The sequence below is a fragment of the Mustela nigripes genome, chromosome 2 (assembly GCF_022355385.1).
Source record: "Mustela nigripes isolate SB6536 chromosome 2, MUSNIG.SB6536, whole genome shotgun sequence".
NCBI classification, from domain to species: Eukaryota; Metazoa; Chordata; class Mammalia; order Carnivora; family Mustelidae; genus Mustela; species Mustela nigripes.
In genome coordinates this window covers 205,808,091-205,823,862 of record NC_081558.1, presented here as the reverse complement: position 1 = coordinate 205,823,862, position 15,772 = coordinate 205,808,091, and the positions used below count along the sequence as shown (strand labels likewise).

The 15,772-nt window shown below is 38.9% G+C and overlaps 1 protein-coding gene across 2 annotated transcripts; it reads left to right on the top strand.

The window, feature by feature from the left end:
- The first annotated feature begins 11,762 nt into the window (after positions 1-11,762).
- On the top strand, positions 11,763-12,143 carry LOC132010312 (keratin-associated protein 6-2-like). 2 transcript variants are annotated; one of them, XM_059388210.1, is made up of 2 exons: positions 11,763-11,808; positions 11,893-12,143. In XM_059388210.1, the coding sequence occupies exons 1-2, from the start codon at positions 11,763-11,765 to the stop codon at positions 12,141-12,143; spliced, it is 297 nt and encodes a 98-aa protein (XP_059244193.1). The 2 variants fall into 2 exon arrangements, with proteins under 2 accessions (XP_059244193.1, XP_059244192.1); XM_059388209.1 differs by having other exon boundaries at positions 11,763-12,143.
- The last annotated feature ends 3,629 nt before the right edge of the window (positions 12,144-15,772 follow it).

The window sequence follows — 15,772 nt, the reverse complement described above, 5'->3', positions numbered from 1 at the left end:
CTTACGGTACAGATGACATGATTTCTCTAATAGTTACACATGGGGTGTTTGCGGGGAAAATCAAAAGAGAGACATTAAAATCAGGCATGATGGGGTATGAGAAGTTCTGGATACCTAAGTTCATTCTTTATTATTTTTTTTCCTTCCAAGTTTTTATTTAAATTTCAGTTAATCAATGTACTGTAATATGAGTTTCAGGTGTAGAATTTAGTGATTCATTCTTGAAGGATGAATGGGAGGCAGGCTATCAGGTGACTGGGGAAATGACCTCATCAGCCAAAGAAGGAAAAGAAATAAATAAGTTGTCATCTTAGTGACAGGTATCTGGCCTTTCCTGGAAGAGCTGGGCTAGGAGAGGGAGTCCCAGGTTTCTCCTGCAAGTATTCTCAAAGTCTGGGTATCTCAGAAGGCCTGTTCTAAAAGATGTCATTTTAGCTGATCTGCAGCAGAGTCAGCAGAACCTGCCTTGTCAATATGGAAGTGAGAACAGAGAAAGGTCACATGAGGTGGGACTATTGCATTTAAATTAATAAAAATGAGAGGAACCCCGCAGACAACATTTCCACCAGGAATCTTAGGTACACTAAGGACTATTCATTGTTGACTGCTAAGGGGCTCTGGGGAAGTTGGAACTGTATCTCAATAAATGAACGGGTGTTCTTGGGAACTAGTTATCTCTTTGTGAGGGCAAGCGCTCAGGAAGAGACTGGGAAATCATTTTGTACGACGTGGATCAGGAGAACAAGCTCTGGGTCTGGACGCTATTGTGTATCTACTTTTGAGCTGGGACACTTCAGGAAAAACCCATTGTCCTTCAGTCTCATTTTTATCTTCTCTGTAAAACTGGGGTTCAGTAACTGATGTCTCTTTCACAATATATTTTACTGAGATCAAATAAGTTCGTTATTTTATTTATAAAGTTACAGCATAATTTACACATACACAGGTATTTCTATTGGAGGATAATTCTTTGTGTGAGATATGACTCAATAGCTTTTCGACTTAACACTGATAACATTTGGTGAGTTGCCACCAGGTAAAGAGTATATTTAGTATCAATGCAGTACTTCCATTCCTATGTACTACACACAATAATGTTCCTAAGTCACAAATATTTAGCATGCAACAACTATTGTTATCAAGGTTAATGGACTCTGAATTATGTCATGATGCCAAGCCTGGTAATATACTGTTTAGCATTTATTTTTGGTAATAAATTATTGTACAAAATGCTCCATGCAATGTGCTGTAAAACTTTTAAGACTAGTTTATTATCTGAATGTTTATTCTTGCTTGTTTCATTCATTCTTCAAGTATTAAGTAAGATACTTTTATAATAAAATGATCAGACTTCAACATATCAATTTGAAAACACACATAAGAATATATTATGGTGTGGGGAGCCTGGGTGTCTCAGTTGATTAAGTGTCTGACTCTTGGTTTTAGCTCAGGTCATGATCTCATGTCATAGGTTGTGGGATTGAGCCTGTGACAGGTCTTTTGCTCAGTGGGGAGTCTGCTTGAAAGAGTCTTTTCCTCTGCCCACTCCCCACATGCCTCTCTTTCTAAAAATAAATAAATGGATCTTTTAAAAAAGAATATATTATGGTGAGATCAGTAGAGTTGTTACCAGCAAAGATCTTTTCTTCTTCTTCTTTTTTTAATTAACATATAATGTATTATTTGTTTCAGGGGTACAGGTCTGTGATTCATCTGTCTTACACAACTCACAGCACTCACCATAGCACCTACCCTCTCCAATGTCCATCACCCTGCCACCCATCCCCCCCACACCCCTCCACTCCAGCAAAATTCAGTGTTTATCCTGAGACCAAGAGTTTCTTAAGGTTTGTCTCCCTCTCTCATTTTGTATTATTTCATTTTTCCCTCCTTTCCTTTATGATCCTGTCTTGTTTCTCAAATTCCTCAAATCAGTGATATCATATGATAATTGTCCCTTTCTGATTGACTTATTTTGCTTAGCATAACACCCTCTAGTTTCATCCATGTTGTTGCAAATGGTAAGGTCTTGTTTTTTGATGGCTATATAATATTCCATTATATATATATATATATATATATATATATATATATATATATATACACACACACACACACACATACCACATCTTCTTTATCCATCAGGAATCTGCCAGATGGCTTACCAGCAAATATTGATTAATTGCATTTTGGGAGAACTAAAGTATTTTGAAGGGAAAATTGTCAAGTAAGGAATTAAAGTGCAATAAGGAGATGGAGGTTTATGTTACTAAATGGTCCAGGGAGGTTAAATAATACTATGCTCTCATTCATATCCAGGCAGTAGGACCATCCTTGGTGACTTACTGAGAGTTGTAGCTTTGGAGCAATAATGGGGTAGAATGCAAATTGCAATGAATTGAAAAATTAATGGGTAAGAGGAAGGCCACACACAGAGCATAGCCACTCTTTGAAGAAGTTTCATTTTGAAGGAAAGTAGTAAGGTAGAGTCACCCTGGACAAGATGCAGGGTCAAGGACTAATTCCTAAAATGTTGATGGAATCTGGAAGGTCTGAGAACACATGTTTTTTTCTACTTACCTCTTTGCAGTCCTTAACATTGTGCCCAGGGCCAGCTACCTAATTTGCAGGTTCAGTGTAAACTGAACAAGTGATAACCCTTGTTTAAAAAGCTGAAAACTTTTTCTCTCTGTTCTGTGGTCTCTTTTGACATGTCACAATGGTTTTTTTTGTTTGTTTGTTTTTGTGTGTTTTTTTTTTTTTGTTCAGCCCTTAATGTTACGTGTTCTTGGGCACAGGGATGCCTACTGAGTGAGCTTAGACTCTCACAGAACCTAGACTCCAACCTCTCCCATGCCTGTGCCCAGGTTCCCATGGGAGGCAGCAGGTGGCAGCAGTCACTGGTGGGGATGGGACAGTGGAAAACTGAGGGGAAGACGGTAGGTGATGGGAGGTGGAGTATGTATGAGAAGACATCCCAAGTCCCTAGTACCTGTCCCAAGATTCCAGCAAACTTCACTTACAAACCGTAAATTCAAAGATAAAAGTATTAAGAATCTGGGCAGTTGGCCTGATTGTGCTTCTTAGATAGTGTGCACCCAGTACATGTTCAATAATTGAATTGATTTGTTTGCTGACTATCTAGTGAAGATCCGATTACACTTATGCAAATAAACATCATCATTCTAGACGTCTCTGGAAAAAAGGCAGGCAAAACTTTGTGATTTCATGGCATCTTGAAATTTTAAAGGATTGCATGAGTTTTGGGGATTTTGGGGGTGGGGTGGGAATGGCCACTGATAATCACGATAGAAGTCCAAGTTTCAGGATGGCTTTTAACTTCTGGCTTAATTTTATAATCAGGATTAAAGTTAATATACCTTTACACAGGCTTAGATCGAGAATTAAAGTGCTTATAAACAGCCATATTCATTCTCTAAAACCCAAGAGTGAGCTTAGACTCTCATATTCTCATTCTCATATAAGGAGATGGAAGTTTATGTTACTAAATGGTCCAGGGAGGTTAAATAATACTATGCTCTCATTCATATCCAGGCAGTAGGACCATCCTTGGTGACTTACTGAGAGTTGTAGCTTTGGAGCAATAATGGAGTAGAATGCAAATTGCAATGAATTGAAAAATTAATGGGTAAGAGGAAGGCCACACACAGAGCATAGCCACTCTTTGAAGAAGTTTAAATTTACTTTTCAGGAACAAGAATAGTAAGCAATTCTGACCTCAAGGGACAAAACCTAGAGGAATAGGTAGCAATGACACCTTGTTCATTAAGGACTACTTCAAGCTCGGAGAAGCACAGTTAAAGTTAACTCACGTTTGGTTTACATAAACCTGTGAGGATCAAAATACAATATACAAAATGATCTGTTAAAATAAAAAAGCAAGTCATAGAGGTTGACAATTTATGAGACATAAATATTGGTATTTTGATTTTTAATGAAATCTAATTTATTAGATTCTGACTTTCTTTTGAGGTCAAGCATAAGGAGTACAGAATTTGAAGTCAAATGACTAAGTTGTATCTAGATCATTATACAGGTGTGAGAGTCTGGCCAACTCTCTTCTTTTTTTTTTTTTTAGTGCTAGTACTATAATATTGTTTTGTATAAAATGAGAATAATGATGATAATAAGGCCAGTCTTGCCCAACAAAGATAGACACACACACACATAGACAACACACATGCACACATACACAGACAATTCCAAAGCCACTAAATTTAATTAGTAGACAAAATACTTAGTTTGATCTATGTAAGGTCACAAATTACATGAAAGATAGGTTTTTAGTAGAGTTAGGGTGATGAAAAAGAAGTCAATTTAATCCAGGCTCATTATTAACTAGAGAGAAACCCTGGTTAAGAGCAAATTCAAGATTCCTTAAAAAAATTGGAGTGCCTAGTAGAATGCACTCATTGGAAGCAAACTGTGATGTGACTGAGTAGGCAGGCTTGGTGTCTCCCACCCACCCCTAGCCCTCTATAAAGGTCCAAGACGTGAGTAACATTCAGACTTGCAGAACTGCCCACCACCTGCTCTCCTCCTCCCACACCTCATTGACACCACATTGACTTCTCACCTCCCAAACACCAGGAGCTTCTCCTGCTCTAGAGATTCCTATAGAGACTGTGGATGCAGCTCTGACTAGGGGCATGTCCATAAGCGCAAGCACTCCCAAGAACTGGGATATGGATCTGGGTATGGCTATGGCCAAATGGGTCAAGTTCTGGTTCCAGCTATAGTTGCCATGGCTACCATTCATTCTGCTACAGGGGATGCTTTTTCTCTTGCTGTTAGAAAATAACTACCAGAACATCCTTTGCTGCTGAAGTGGCAATAAGAAATCTCTGAAGTGCTTAGAATACCTAGACTCATGAGGAAAGAAGTGACATGGGTTACTTTATATTATATATTATATTTAAAGTCTTATGTGACAAGAGGGTTTTATTTGCTTTTTGTACCCCAGAGATCACAATTAGAACCAAAGGATAATAGTTATAGGAAGAATAACTTCTATTTTTTTTTTAAAGATTTTATTTATTTATTTGACAGAGAGAAATCACAAGTAGTCGGAGAGGCAGGCAGAGAGAGAGAGAGAGGGAAGCAGGCTCCCTGCTGAGCAGAGAGCCCGATACGGGACTCGATCCCAGGACCCTGAGATCATGACCTGAGCCGAAGGCAGCAGCTTAACCCACTGAGCCACCCAGGCGCCCCGGAAGAATAACTTCTAAATGTACGACATCTTTCCAGTAATTGTGGTTGTGAGAGTCAAATTGGCTATTCTCCGGGAATTCATGTGATGGCAGCTGCCCAGCCACAGGCACTGCAGGCAAGACCACCCCAGTGAGAACTCCAGGTTATGGGGTGGCCTAAGATTCTGAGAACGGCTCATCAAGAATGATTTGGGAGTATAGAGCCTAGTTGGCAGAGAACATGATGTTGGCACTCACAAAGACAAAATGAATAAATAAATAAATAATAAACGATTTGCTGTCTCCTGTGTTTGTAGTAGGCGTGGTGAAGCAGGGAGTCAGCTTTCACACTGCGGAGCACTGCAGAAAGATAGAAAGATTACTATGGCTGGTGTGAATTTCAGTCATTCTCTCTTCAAATATTATCAGGTTTTCTGGATACTCAGTGGTGTAGAGAGGAGTTGTTATTCAATTTAAAGACTAAGGAAAAAGAGGAAAAGCTTGTATTATGGTCCATGTTGTAGATAATCTATCTATCCTCTGTCATCTATCTAAATGGACCCCCTTCTCAGTGAATTCATAACCCCATGTAAGAGTAATATGGTAAGATTGACAATAGAATGAAGTAATTGTTTTCACAGTGATAAGCTATAGGAGTTATACATACAGCAGGGTTATGTAGTAGTGTAAGAGTGAGAAGAGTTCTAAGCAGAGGGGACACTTGAGTTGAGGCCTGTGACATGAACAGGACTTGGCCAGTCGGATAGGAGAGCAAGACAAGCACTAGTCATGTGCATGTATGCTTGGAGAACTATAATCACTAACCAGAGCTGGAGAGGAGTTCCCAGGCTTTCCCTGCTCTCTTATGAGTATCTAGAAAGCAGTACGTATCTCCTCCATGAATAAGAGAAGTCAGGGCAAGGAGGAACATCGGCTGGTAAGCAACCCATCATCAGAAGATTAAGAAGACTGGGCTCTGACACTCATCGACCACGTGACTTCAGGCTAGTGACATAATCACTGAGCCTCAGTTTCCTTGTGTGAACACTTGTTTGTCAAGTACCTTCTTTATTCATTTCAGAAGGTGTGAGAATGAATTGAGAGAACACGTAAAAAATATTTTACAAAACATGGTATGGGTGGACTGAGTAGCAAGAATTTTCTGTTGTTTAATAAGAGGTTAGATAAGAAGATTTTTGGGGGCTACACACTTGAAGAAAATTATAACCACAAGGGGGAAATTAATATACATCACAGATTATGGGACTCTGTAGAACATATTTCACATGGAAATTAAGGATTTATTGCTTAATAAATCCTTAATCTTGACCAAATCTCTTATTATAAGATGATACTTAATCAAGCTTACTAAATAGACATAGTCCTAAAAATTAAGTACATTTCTACTATGGACTGATCTTTTGAGTCCTCTAGAATTTCAAAAAACCCACATGAACTTTATATAGGATAGGTACTTAAACATGTTTTCAAAGGATATATTTTGTAAATACAACATAAAATTATTCTCTAATTGCTGAACTTGAAAATATGGATGATACCGGATCCAACATCATTATGTTGACACTGTATTTTTAGTAACAAATTACTATGTAGAATGGTTAAGTCAGGTTGTAAAAATGTCACGAGGAGAGTAATTTATTTTCTGAAGGGTTTTGCTTCTTCATCATAAAGATGTTTTTAGTTAGATTTTTTTTCTAAATTTTTTTAAAAGATTTTATTTAGTTATTTGACAGAGAAAGATCACAAGTAGGCATAGAGGCAGGCAGAGAGAGAGGGGGAAGCAGGCTCCCTGTTGAGCAAGCCCAATGCAGGGCTTGATCCCAGGACCCTGAGATCATGACCTGAGCCAAAGGCTGAGGCTTTAACTCACTGAGCCACCCAGGCGCCCAAGATGTTTCTAGTTAGAACGTATATACCATAGAATAACCTACACCAAACTACAAAGTTATTACATTACGTGCAGACAAAATCAGTCTTTCAGTACAAATAAATACAGGTATTTGAAAAATATTTATTATTACATGAGAATTTAAAACTATAGTGTGAGAAAAATGAGATGAGGGAATAGCATTTATTGAGTACGATTTCTGCCCCCAAACACTGACTATGCATGAAACATAAAAAACAATTCTGTAATATGCTTAGACCCAATTTTAGAAAGAAGCAATTAGCATTCAGAAAATTTAAGCATATATCCAAATATTGTGTAGTTTATAAGTGGCACACCAATATTTGAACATGTGTTTGAATTAATCTATCCATTCTTTTATTGGATAGATATTGATCAAGTATAAATCATGTTACAGGCATTGTACTCAGAGTTGGTAATTCAGGAATGCACAGAATGGAGATTGTATTTTTCATTTGGATCAGTATCCATAGTTGTGAATGGAAAGATATTGAAAATAATGCATAGAGAGAAAACATTTTCAATAATTTAGGGGTATTTTTACATGAAAGTCGCTGTTGACAGTGGCATTGAAAAAGAAAATCATCTATTGTAGGGAATTCATGAAGTAAAATTTATAACTTTGAATTTCAAGGATGACAGAAAAGGAAAGAAACTAAAGGTAAATGGAATAGGATTTAATTTCTTTAAACTTACTGTTAGGAGGAAACATAGCAGGATGATCAGATTAGACCAGTGATCAATATTTAGAAACAAGGTTTATTGATTGAAGAAAAAAAATTTCATAGTAAAAATTCTCAAAATATGTCAGTTTTGTGTAGTCCCTATTGAAGGTTGTATATTTTTTTTAAAAGATTTTATTTATTCATTTAACAGACAGAGATCACAAGTAGGCAGAGCAGCAGGTAGAGGGAGAAGGAGAAGCAGGCTCCTTGCTGAGCAGGGAGCCAGATGCAGGACTCGATCCTAGGACTCTGGGATTATAACCTGAGCTGAAGGCAGCCTCTTAAACTGACTGAGCCACCCAGGCACTCCCTATTGAAGGATTTCAATAAAGTTCTGAATCACCACTCTCTCCTTTGCTCTTGAAATTTGAGTATTCAGTAGAGGGAATGATCTTCCAGAGTTTATAATCCTTTCCAACTTAGATTTCATAGTTGTTACAGTAAATTCAAATTTTGGATTCTGCTTGATTCTGAAAATGGTGACTGAAGAAAACCTAGGCAAGTAACACAAGCCAAAAAAATCTTCAACAAATAGGAAAAAAACCTCACTTCTTTACAACTGCATATTGTTGATGGAAAGGTCAAATATTTGCTATAGAGTGAAAAGAAAGGGTGTATTTGGACTTACACACTTAGAGGTATAGAAACTTATTAGATGCATAGCTATAAACTAGAGTTTCTACATCTCAGTGTTATTGATATTTTGGACTGGATATTTCTTTTTTTGGGTGCTGTTCTATGTCCTGAAGAATTAGCAGCACCCCTGGTTTCTACCTCACCATACCCAAGTCTCTGCAGCTGACAGAGCCTCCAGATATTATCAACTGTCTGCAAGAGTCCAAGAGCCAACATCACTCCAGGTTGAGAACTACTGGCACAGACATATTGTTAGCTTCATTGTTTCTGTTTCTCTTGTAGTGTGGAAAGCGGATGAACACTAAGGTAGAGGTGGTGAAAAGGTAGAGTGGCCCAGACAGAAACACTAGATCTTCTTTGGAGGAGTCTTTTTACATGTGCACATGCTTAATCCTGGGACAAGAACAACGTGTGACCATCTTTGCAAATCTCCAGCTCCCAAGACAGCACTGAAGCTGTGGTGGGTGTTAATGAGTGTCTGTGGAATTCAGCTAAGTTGCTGAAGGAATGCCTAACAAGCGAAGCAATCAACAGAAATGTCCAAGTTTTCATTTTAAAACTAGTATCATTTTCGAACCATGTGTGGAGATGGGAAAAACTCGATCAGAAAAATAATGGGATTCTGGGTAGGTCGAGTGAAAATTTAACATATTTTGCTTGGAAGAGGAGAAGCAGGTGAATAGATTTGTGGTGCTGTTCTGGGACTGGAAAGCTGGGAGGGTCTATGGATTGCAGAGACCAAAGCACTGTGGGTCATGATACTGTTTTGTTCCTCCTCCGCATCCTGCAGAAAGCGTGTGTGGTCTTCCTAAGCTTGCTACAAGAACCAGTTGTCTTTAAACTTTATATTCTTTTAAATGGAAGCCCATAGAGTTTAAGTGTGAGTCCTTCTGAGACAGTGATTAAAGGCAAGTGCAGAAGGAAGCAAGTAAATCAACCATTTACTTGATTCCAGTAGAACCTTACTGATGAAAAGCATCATTGACAGTGAACTACCCTACAGAAGAAGCAAGCTAAGAAGGAAAGAGCAGGGCAACACATGATGCTGAGTTCTGCAGAGAATCTCATTTTCTATTAAGTTCTAAATCTTCCCATAAATTTCAAGACAGTGCCAAAGGTATCTTTTTGAGCACTTCCCACTAACCTAAGCCAACTGGATCATTGTGATAAAAAGTTTGAGGGAGAAGGTTGGAGGGAAAAAGCAGTCTGAGGAGTTCTGAAAAATGGTGTTGAACACAGTATTTACTGTATTATGTATGTGGATAAATTTTGTAATTTTTTAATATATAGGAATGATGAGTTGAAGTTCACTGAAAAATGTATTTTCCCTAAGAATTCTTTGCTTATCCTAGTCACTTTCAGTATATCAGAAGGACATTTTGCAGTAGAGTGCTGAGCTGTGTTACACATAGAATTTTGTAACTGAGGTAATGCATGGGTGGTACTGAGGTTATATATATATAGATACATATATATCAGATCTCAGTGTTAATTACAGGTATCTTCCTGCAGAATTACAATGGTTCAGCTGAGGCTGTAAATATCAATTAAAAACAGATGAGCGAAAATAAAGAAGGAAGTCATACATATTAGACATTTTTGGAATGTGGCAGGAATTTGAAGGTTAAAACAAACAAACAAGTGCTGTGTTCTGCATCTGGTAATGTTTTGGTCTTCAGCAGCAAGACCATTAATTCAATGTGGCATCAAAACACCTTGCTACAGTTCTTTTTTCCCAGAAGTGGCTTCATTTTGGGTCTATAAATTAACTTCCATGGTTTCTTAAATTTATCTTACATAAAATGTGAACCAAACACCAGCTCTGCCTAAAAGTTCTAATGTGGAATGGACAATGTTTCCTCAAGAATGTCATGTGGTGATTAGTGAAGGAGACAGAGTTTCAACAAACTTGGGCAAGGTCTATGACATTTGTCTTCATATAGGGAGGGGCAAAGAGGAAGATCATTCAATCCAAATATTAGCAGCAAAGAAAGGCATCCTGTAGAACTGAGTATAAATAAGTTTTATAACTGAGAATTAAGGGGAGCAAGAAAAATATTACTAGAATTAGAAATGACATTCACTTTCCTTTTCTCTATGTTGAAAAGGTAAGTGTGATAGAATAAATTGGAAGAAAAGGAATAGGTTATGTAACAAAATCACAATGAACATTTTTGTCAAAGATTGAGGACTTATGTTAATTGGGTAACCCTGAATGGCATGAAATGGACATATAAATAGGGGTTAAAGTTGACTTATGGGCTCCTTTATGTCATAAAGTGTCAGGCACTGAAGGGGAGTTTTGCTGCAGGTATCTTAAAGTTATTCATTCACTGTCAGCTTCTGAACCAAAGGTGCAATGAACAGTACGGGCAGGAGAAGGGAATACTTGAATGCACTGAAAACTTATCATGTGAAACCCTGCATAACTTATCATGTGAAACATCTGCATTGGAAAAAGTTTAGTTTTTGGCTTAATTGAGGTATTCTGTTTTCTCATCCAAATAAAGTGGTTTGTCTGTAAAAGGCTCTGCATAACAACACTTACATAGCTAAAAAAGAAACAGTAAAGGAGGGCTGCTCTCTCCCCCAGGACCTTGCTTGGCCTGGTATATGACAGGAGTAAATATAGGAGGACACATTTATATAAAACGTGCTATTCCACACTTTAAGTCCGTGTGCCAGTGAAAGGGAGTGAGTTATCAGATGTTGAGCTGCTTCTTGGAATTTGAGGAGAATTAAACAAGGGATGGGGCATGGAAGTCCAGAGTGGGTGGGAAAGCCTGGGAAAACATTGTAATGATTTCAGAAAGGAGATGGCAGTTATTTCCTTCCCTACAGGCAGAGGTGGATCTTACAGGAAAGAAGAGAGATTGAAAGGGACAATTTGTCTAAAATTGTCCCCAACCTTGTTGTATCAGGTGGATTAAATAATGGGAGCTTGCGAAGTTGCGTATCTGTGGTACATAGAGCACATGATTCTACTCAGACAATTCTTTGGCAAAACAAATTAAAATGTTGCTCTTTGAATAAAATAGGAGTTTCCAAAATAAGGAGTTCATTTTTTTTTTTTTTTTGAGCTTTATTGATTCTTGACAGGCACAGTCACTACACAGTTGCTTACATACTTGTTGGGTAAGTCAGGGGATGAATGGTATGCTCTATCAATTACTGGCAGTATAAAAAGGTCCAAGTGTAGTAGGGACCACACTTCACCACACAACCACTTGCAAACCATCTGAATCCTCCTCTCCTGCCAACATGTGCTGTAACTACGGGAACTCCTGTGGCTATGGCTGCGGATGCGGCTATGGCTTGGGCTATGGCTGTGGCTATGGCTCGGGCTGTGGCTGTCGCTATGGCTCCCGTTGTGGCTACAGCTATGGCTCAGGCTGTGGCTGTGGCTATGGCTCAGGCTGTGGTTGTGGCTATGGCTCCCGTTGTGGCTACGGCTATGGCTCAGGCTGTGGCTGTGGTTATGGCTCCCGTTGCAGCTACGGCTATGGCTCATGCTGTGGCTGTGGCTATGGCTTAGGATGGGGCTGTGGAAAAGTCTCCTGCTGTGGCTGTGGATATGGCTCTGGCTCTGGCTGCTGTGGCTACCGGCCACTTTGCTACCGAAGATGTTATTCTTGCTGCTAGATCATTGCTCTCCAAGCCCCATTTGCTTTTGAAATGACACCACCAAAGCGACAGCTGAAGCAAGAATCCGTACCCCAAGTATTCTACATCCAGGAAATTGCATGTTTGACAGAGGCTTTGACCCCCAGTGAACGTCTGTGAGGCTGTGTGGTATCATCTGACTACTTCCTAAATATTGGTCTTTGTTCCTTTAATCTGGATTCTGTGTTGGGACTGTCCCAGGGATCCCTACATCCCACAGTTGGACAAAAAAACTCACTCTCAATAAAAACGATTCTTTGCTTCTAACAAATCTCTGTGTTCTTGCTTGTGAATTACTCCTTCCTTTTGAGGTGTTATGGCTACTCTAGAAAATTGGGCTGACAATATGCTTCATGACCCTAGGCTCTTCTTTGATATAATACAAACATTTCCTCTCATCGTGCATCAGAGATGTCTTCTTCACTTATTTCTCAATTCTCTCTTCTCAGGCACTCACAACCCAAAAGAAATTACACAGTATTTCAGAACTGTGCCCTGGAAATTGCACTGTGTTCCGAATGAAGCTCGGTGCAGGGGGAAGAGAAGGAGGAAGGACACCTATTCAGGGGGTTAAGACAGAAGCCCAAGAGAGAGGAGATGCGGTCTGAGTGCTGACTAGATGAATGGCATGGGTGAGAGAGTTTCTAGGGTTAATGAGAAATTAGAAGCAGAGTTAGATTATTCATGAACGGCTAATGGAAGGATAAGGAGGGGAAAAATGTGGTGCCGTATCATGTGCATATAGATGGAAGTGCAAATATTTGTTTGCATATATTAAACTTGAAGAAATTGATTTAAGTCACTTGTTTGACAAATATCTTTGAATGTGTTTGATAAGGAACAGCCCCACATACTGAAGATACAGGAGCAAAATTGTAGCAGAGTTTCCTGTTCTCAGAGTGTTTATTTTCTAAACGTGATAACAACAACAAAAAAGAGAATCAATTAAGACACATTTAGGCAGATAATTGCTGTGGAAGGATAAAAAGTTTCCTGGGGGAAGAGCGTGAAGTTTGAAGTAGTGGAGAGGAGGGTATTTTGGCATTTCATGTCAAATGAACTGATGCCAGTCAGAAGAAATACTGCAGTGTATGGTGGTAAGTGTTAAAGAAGAAGAGAAATGCATTATGTTTTGGGTATGATCAGCGGTGCCACAATTTTTAGTGGAAAGGAGCAAGGATTAGTGCTTAAAGGTGCTCTCTAGTGCCATAGTTGATGCAGATACAAGAATGGGATGAAAAGCCCAGTTTACTGTCCGAGTTTGAGAGCCTACCAGTTTGCGGGTTCTGAATTCAATGTCCTTTCCTCATGTGACTTTCCAGATCTCCAACACTATACTATGACATAGAATGTCGTCCAGGCTCAGTTTCCATGAATAGCGAGAAATGACTCCCTGTGTCTTTTTCACGACGGGTCACTGCCCAAATCTGAATCTGAGGTCCCTGGAGGTAGTCGCCTCCACCCAATGGCCAATTGCAAGAGAGATGGCTCTGCCATCCAAGTCAGCCCTGGAGTGAAGCTATGCCCAGGATATAATGTGTCTTATTGATGAAGAAACAGGGTATTTTAAAGATCTGGACAGTTTTCACAGGTGGAATATCTGTAAATTTGATCTGAGTGCACTGTGCTCTGGGTAAATCTGAGGTGGGGAAGTTCTACAAAGAAGAGAATGGAATTCTGATAATTACAGGTTGTTGAAAGTCTACTCATGTTTCATTATGTTCCTTGTGCTTGGAGTCTTTGAAAGGATGAAGAATATCAACAGCTAGCCATTTATATCATAATTTATATCCTATAAAGTCTTGATCATTTATTAGACATATCAGATACTTTGTACATCTGGAAAAACGTCTTTGGAAACCCAACACATTTTTCATAATGTGAAATTAGAAACTCACTTAGTCGAAGAATATTTGAGGCTCTCAGTTTTCATAAAATGAGAACATCATGATTCTCATCATTCTTCTAAGGTGCATACCAACGCTTGAACATGTTTTTGTTTTAACACATCTGATTTTTGGGGGGAAATGTTGAGCTCAAATTATGTACTAGGTACTCTACTTAGAACAAAGTGGTGATTCAGGGATGGACAGAATAAGAGATTTTTTCCCCCTGCCATCATGGATTTGAATGGAAAGTTACTAGAAATTATGCAATAAAGATAGAAAAAATTTTCAATAGTAAGGAATATTGTGACCAGAAAGTGGGTGCTTGAAATGTAATGTGTCTATTCTAGGGAACTTGTGTATTAGAATTTACAGTTATGATTTTCAAGAATGAGAGAAAAGTAGAGAAAATAAAGCTAAAGTTCGACTGGAATGGGATATGCTTTCTTTAAATTTCTTGTTAAGGATGAAACACAGCAGACTGATCCAATAGACCAGTGACCAATGGAGGAAAAAGTAGTTGGAAGTACTCTCACCAAAGGAAAAATCTCTAGTAATGAATATCTTCAGAAAAGGAAATCAACAGCTTTATGAAAATCTTTGCTGAAGGCATTCCCTGAATGCCTTCAGGGACTAAATGCCACACATTTCTTTGTTGAAATTATAGTGTTGAGTAGAATGAATCATCTTCCTGAGTTTGTACACCTTTCCATCTTGGATTTCATAGCTATTATAGCAAAAAAATTTAGATTTTGGATTTCGGAAAATGGGGTTTTAAGTAAAGCATAGAGAACTAAGGTAAGCAAAAACCCCAATAACCAAGCAAACAAAAAAATATTTCTTTCTTTCTTTATTTCGTTTCCTTCTTTCCTTCCTTCCTTCCTTCCTTCCTTTTTCTTTCTTTACTTTCTTCACTTCATGTCTGGTGATGGAATGATTTGATATTTGGTTTAATTAGGAAGAAAGGAAATATTGTATTGACATTATGTGAGATGTTTCAGTGTTGTTGGGGGCTGTTCTGTGCCCTGAGGCCAGCATCTCCCCTTGTTTCTAGCATGAGGAGCCAGTAGGTATCTGCAGTAGATATCTGGGTATGAGAAGCCTGGGAAAAAGTTTCGATGATTCCAGACAGGAGATGGCAGTTATTTCCTTCCCTATGGGGAGAAGTAGATATTTCAGGATAGAGAAGAGATCAAGAGAGACAAAATTTTCCCAAATTCCCCGAACCTTGTTATATAAGGTATATTAAATGATAAGAATTAAGAATAAAGTAAAATGCTGCTCCTTATATAAAAAGTGAGACTCCAAATAATGAACTCTCTTTTTCCAAGACATTAAGATTTTTGACAGTGACTGTCACATGAAAGTTGCTTACATACTTGTTGGGTAAGTCAGGGGGTGAATGGTATGCTCTTGCCAATTACTGGCAGTATATAAGAATCCAAGTGTAGTAGGGACCACACTTCACCACACAACCACTTGCAACCCACCTGAATCCTCTTCTCCTAACAACATGTGTTGTAACTACGGGAACTTCTGTGGCTATGGCTGCGGATGCGGCTATGGCTCAGGCTGTGGCTGTGGTTATGGCTCAGGCTATGGCTGTGGCTATGGCTCCCGTTGTGGCTATGGCTATGGCTCAGGCTGTGGCTGTGGCTATGGCTCAGGCTATGGCTGTGGCTATGGCTCAGGCTATGGCTGTGGCTATGGCTCCCGTTATGG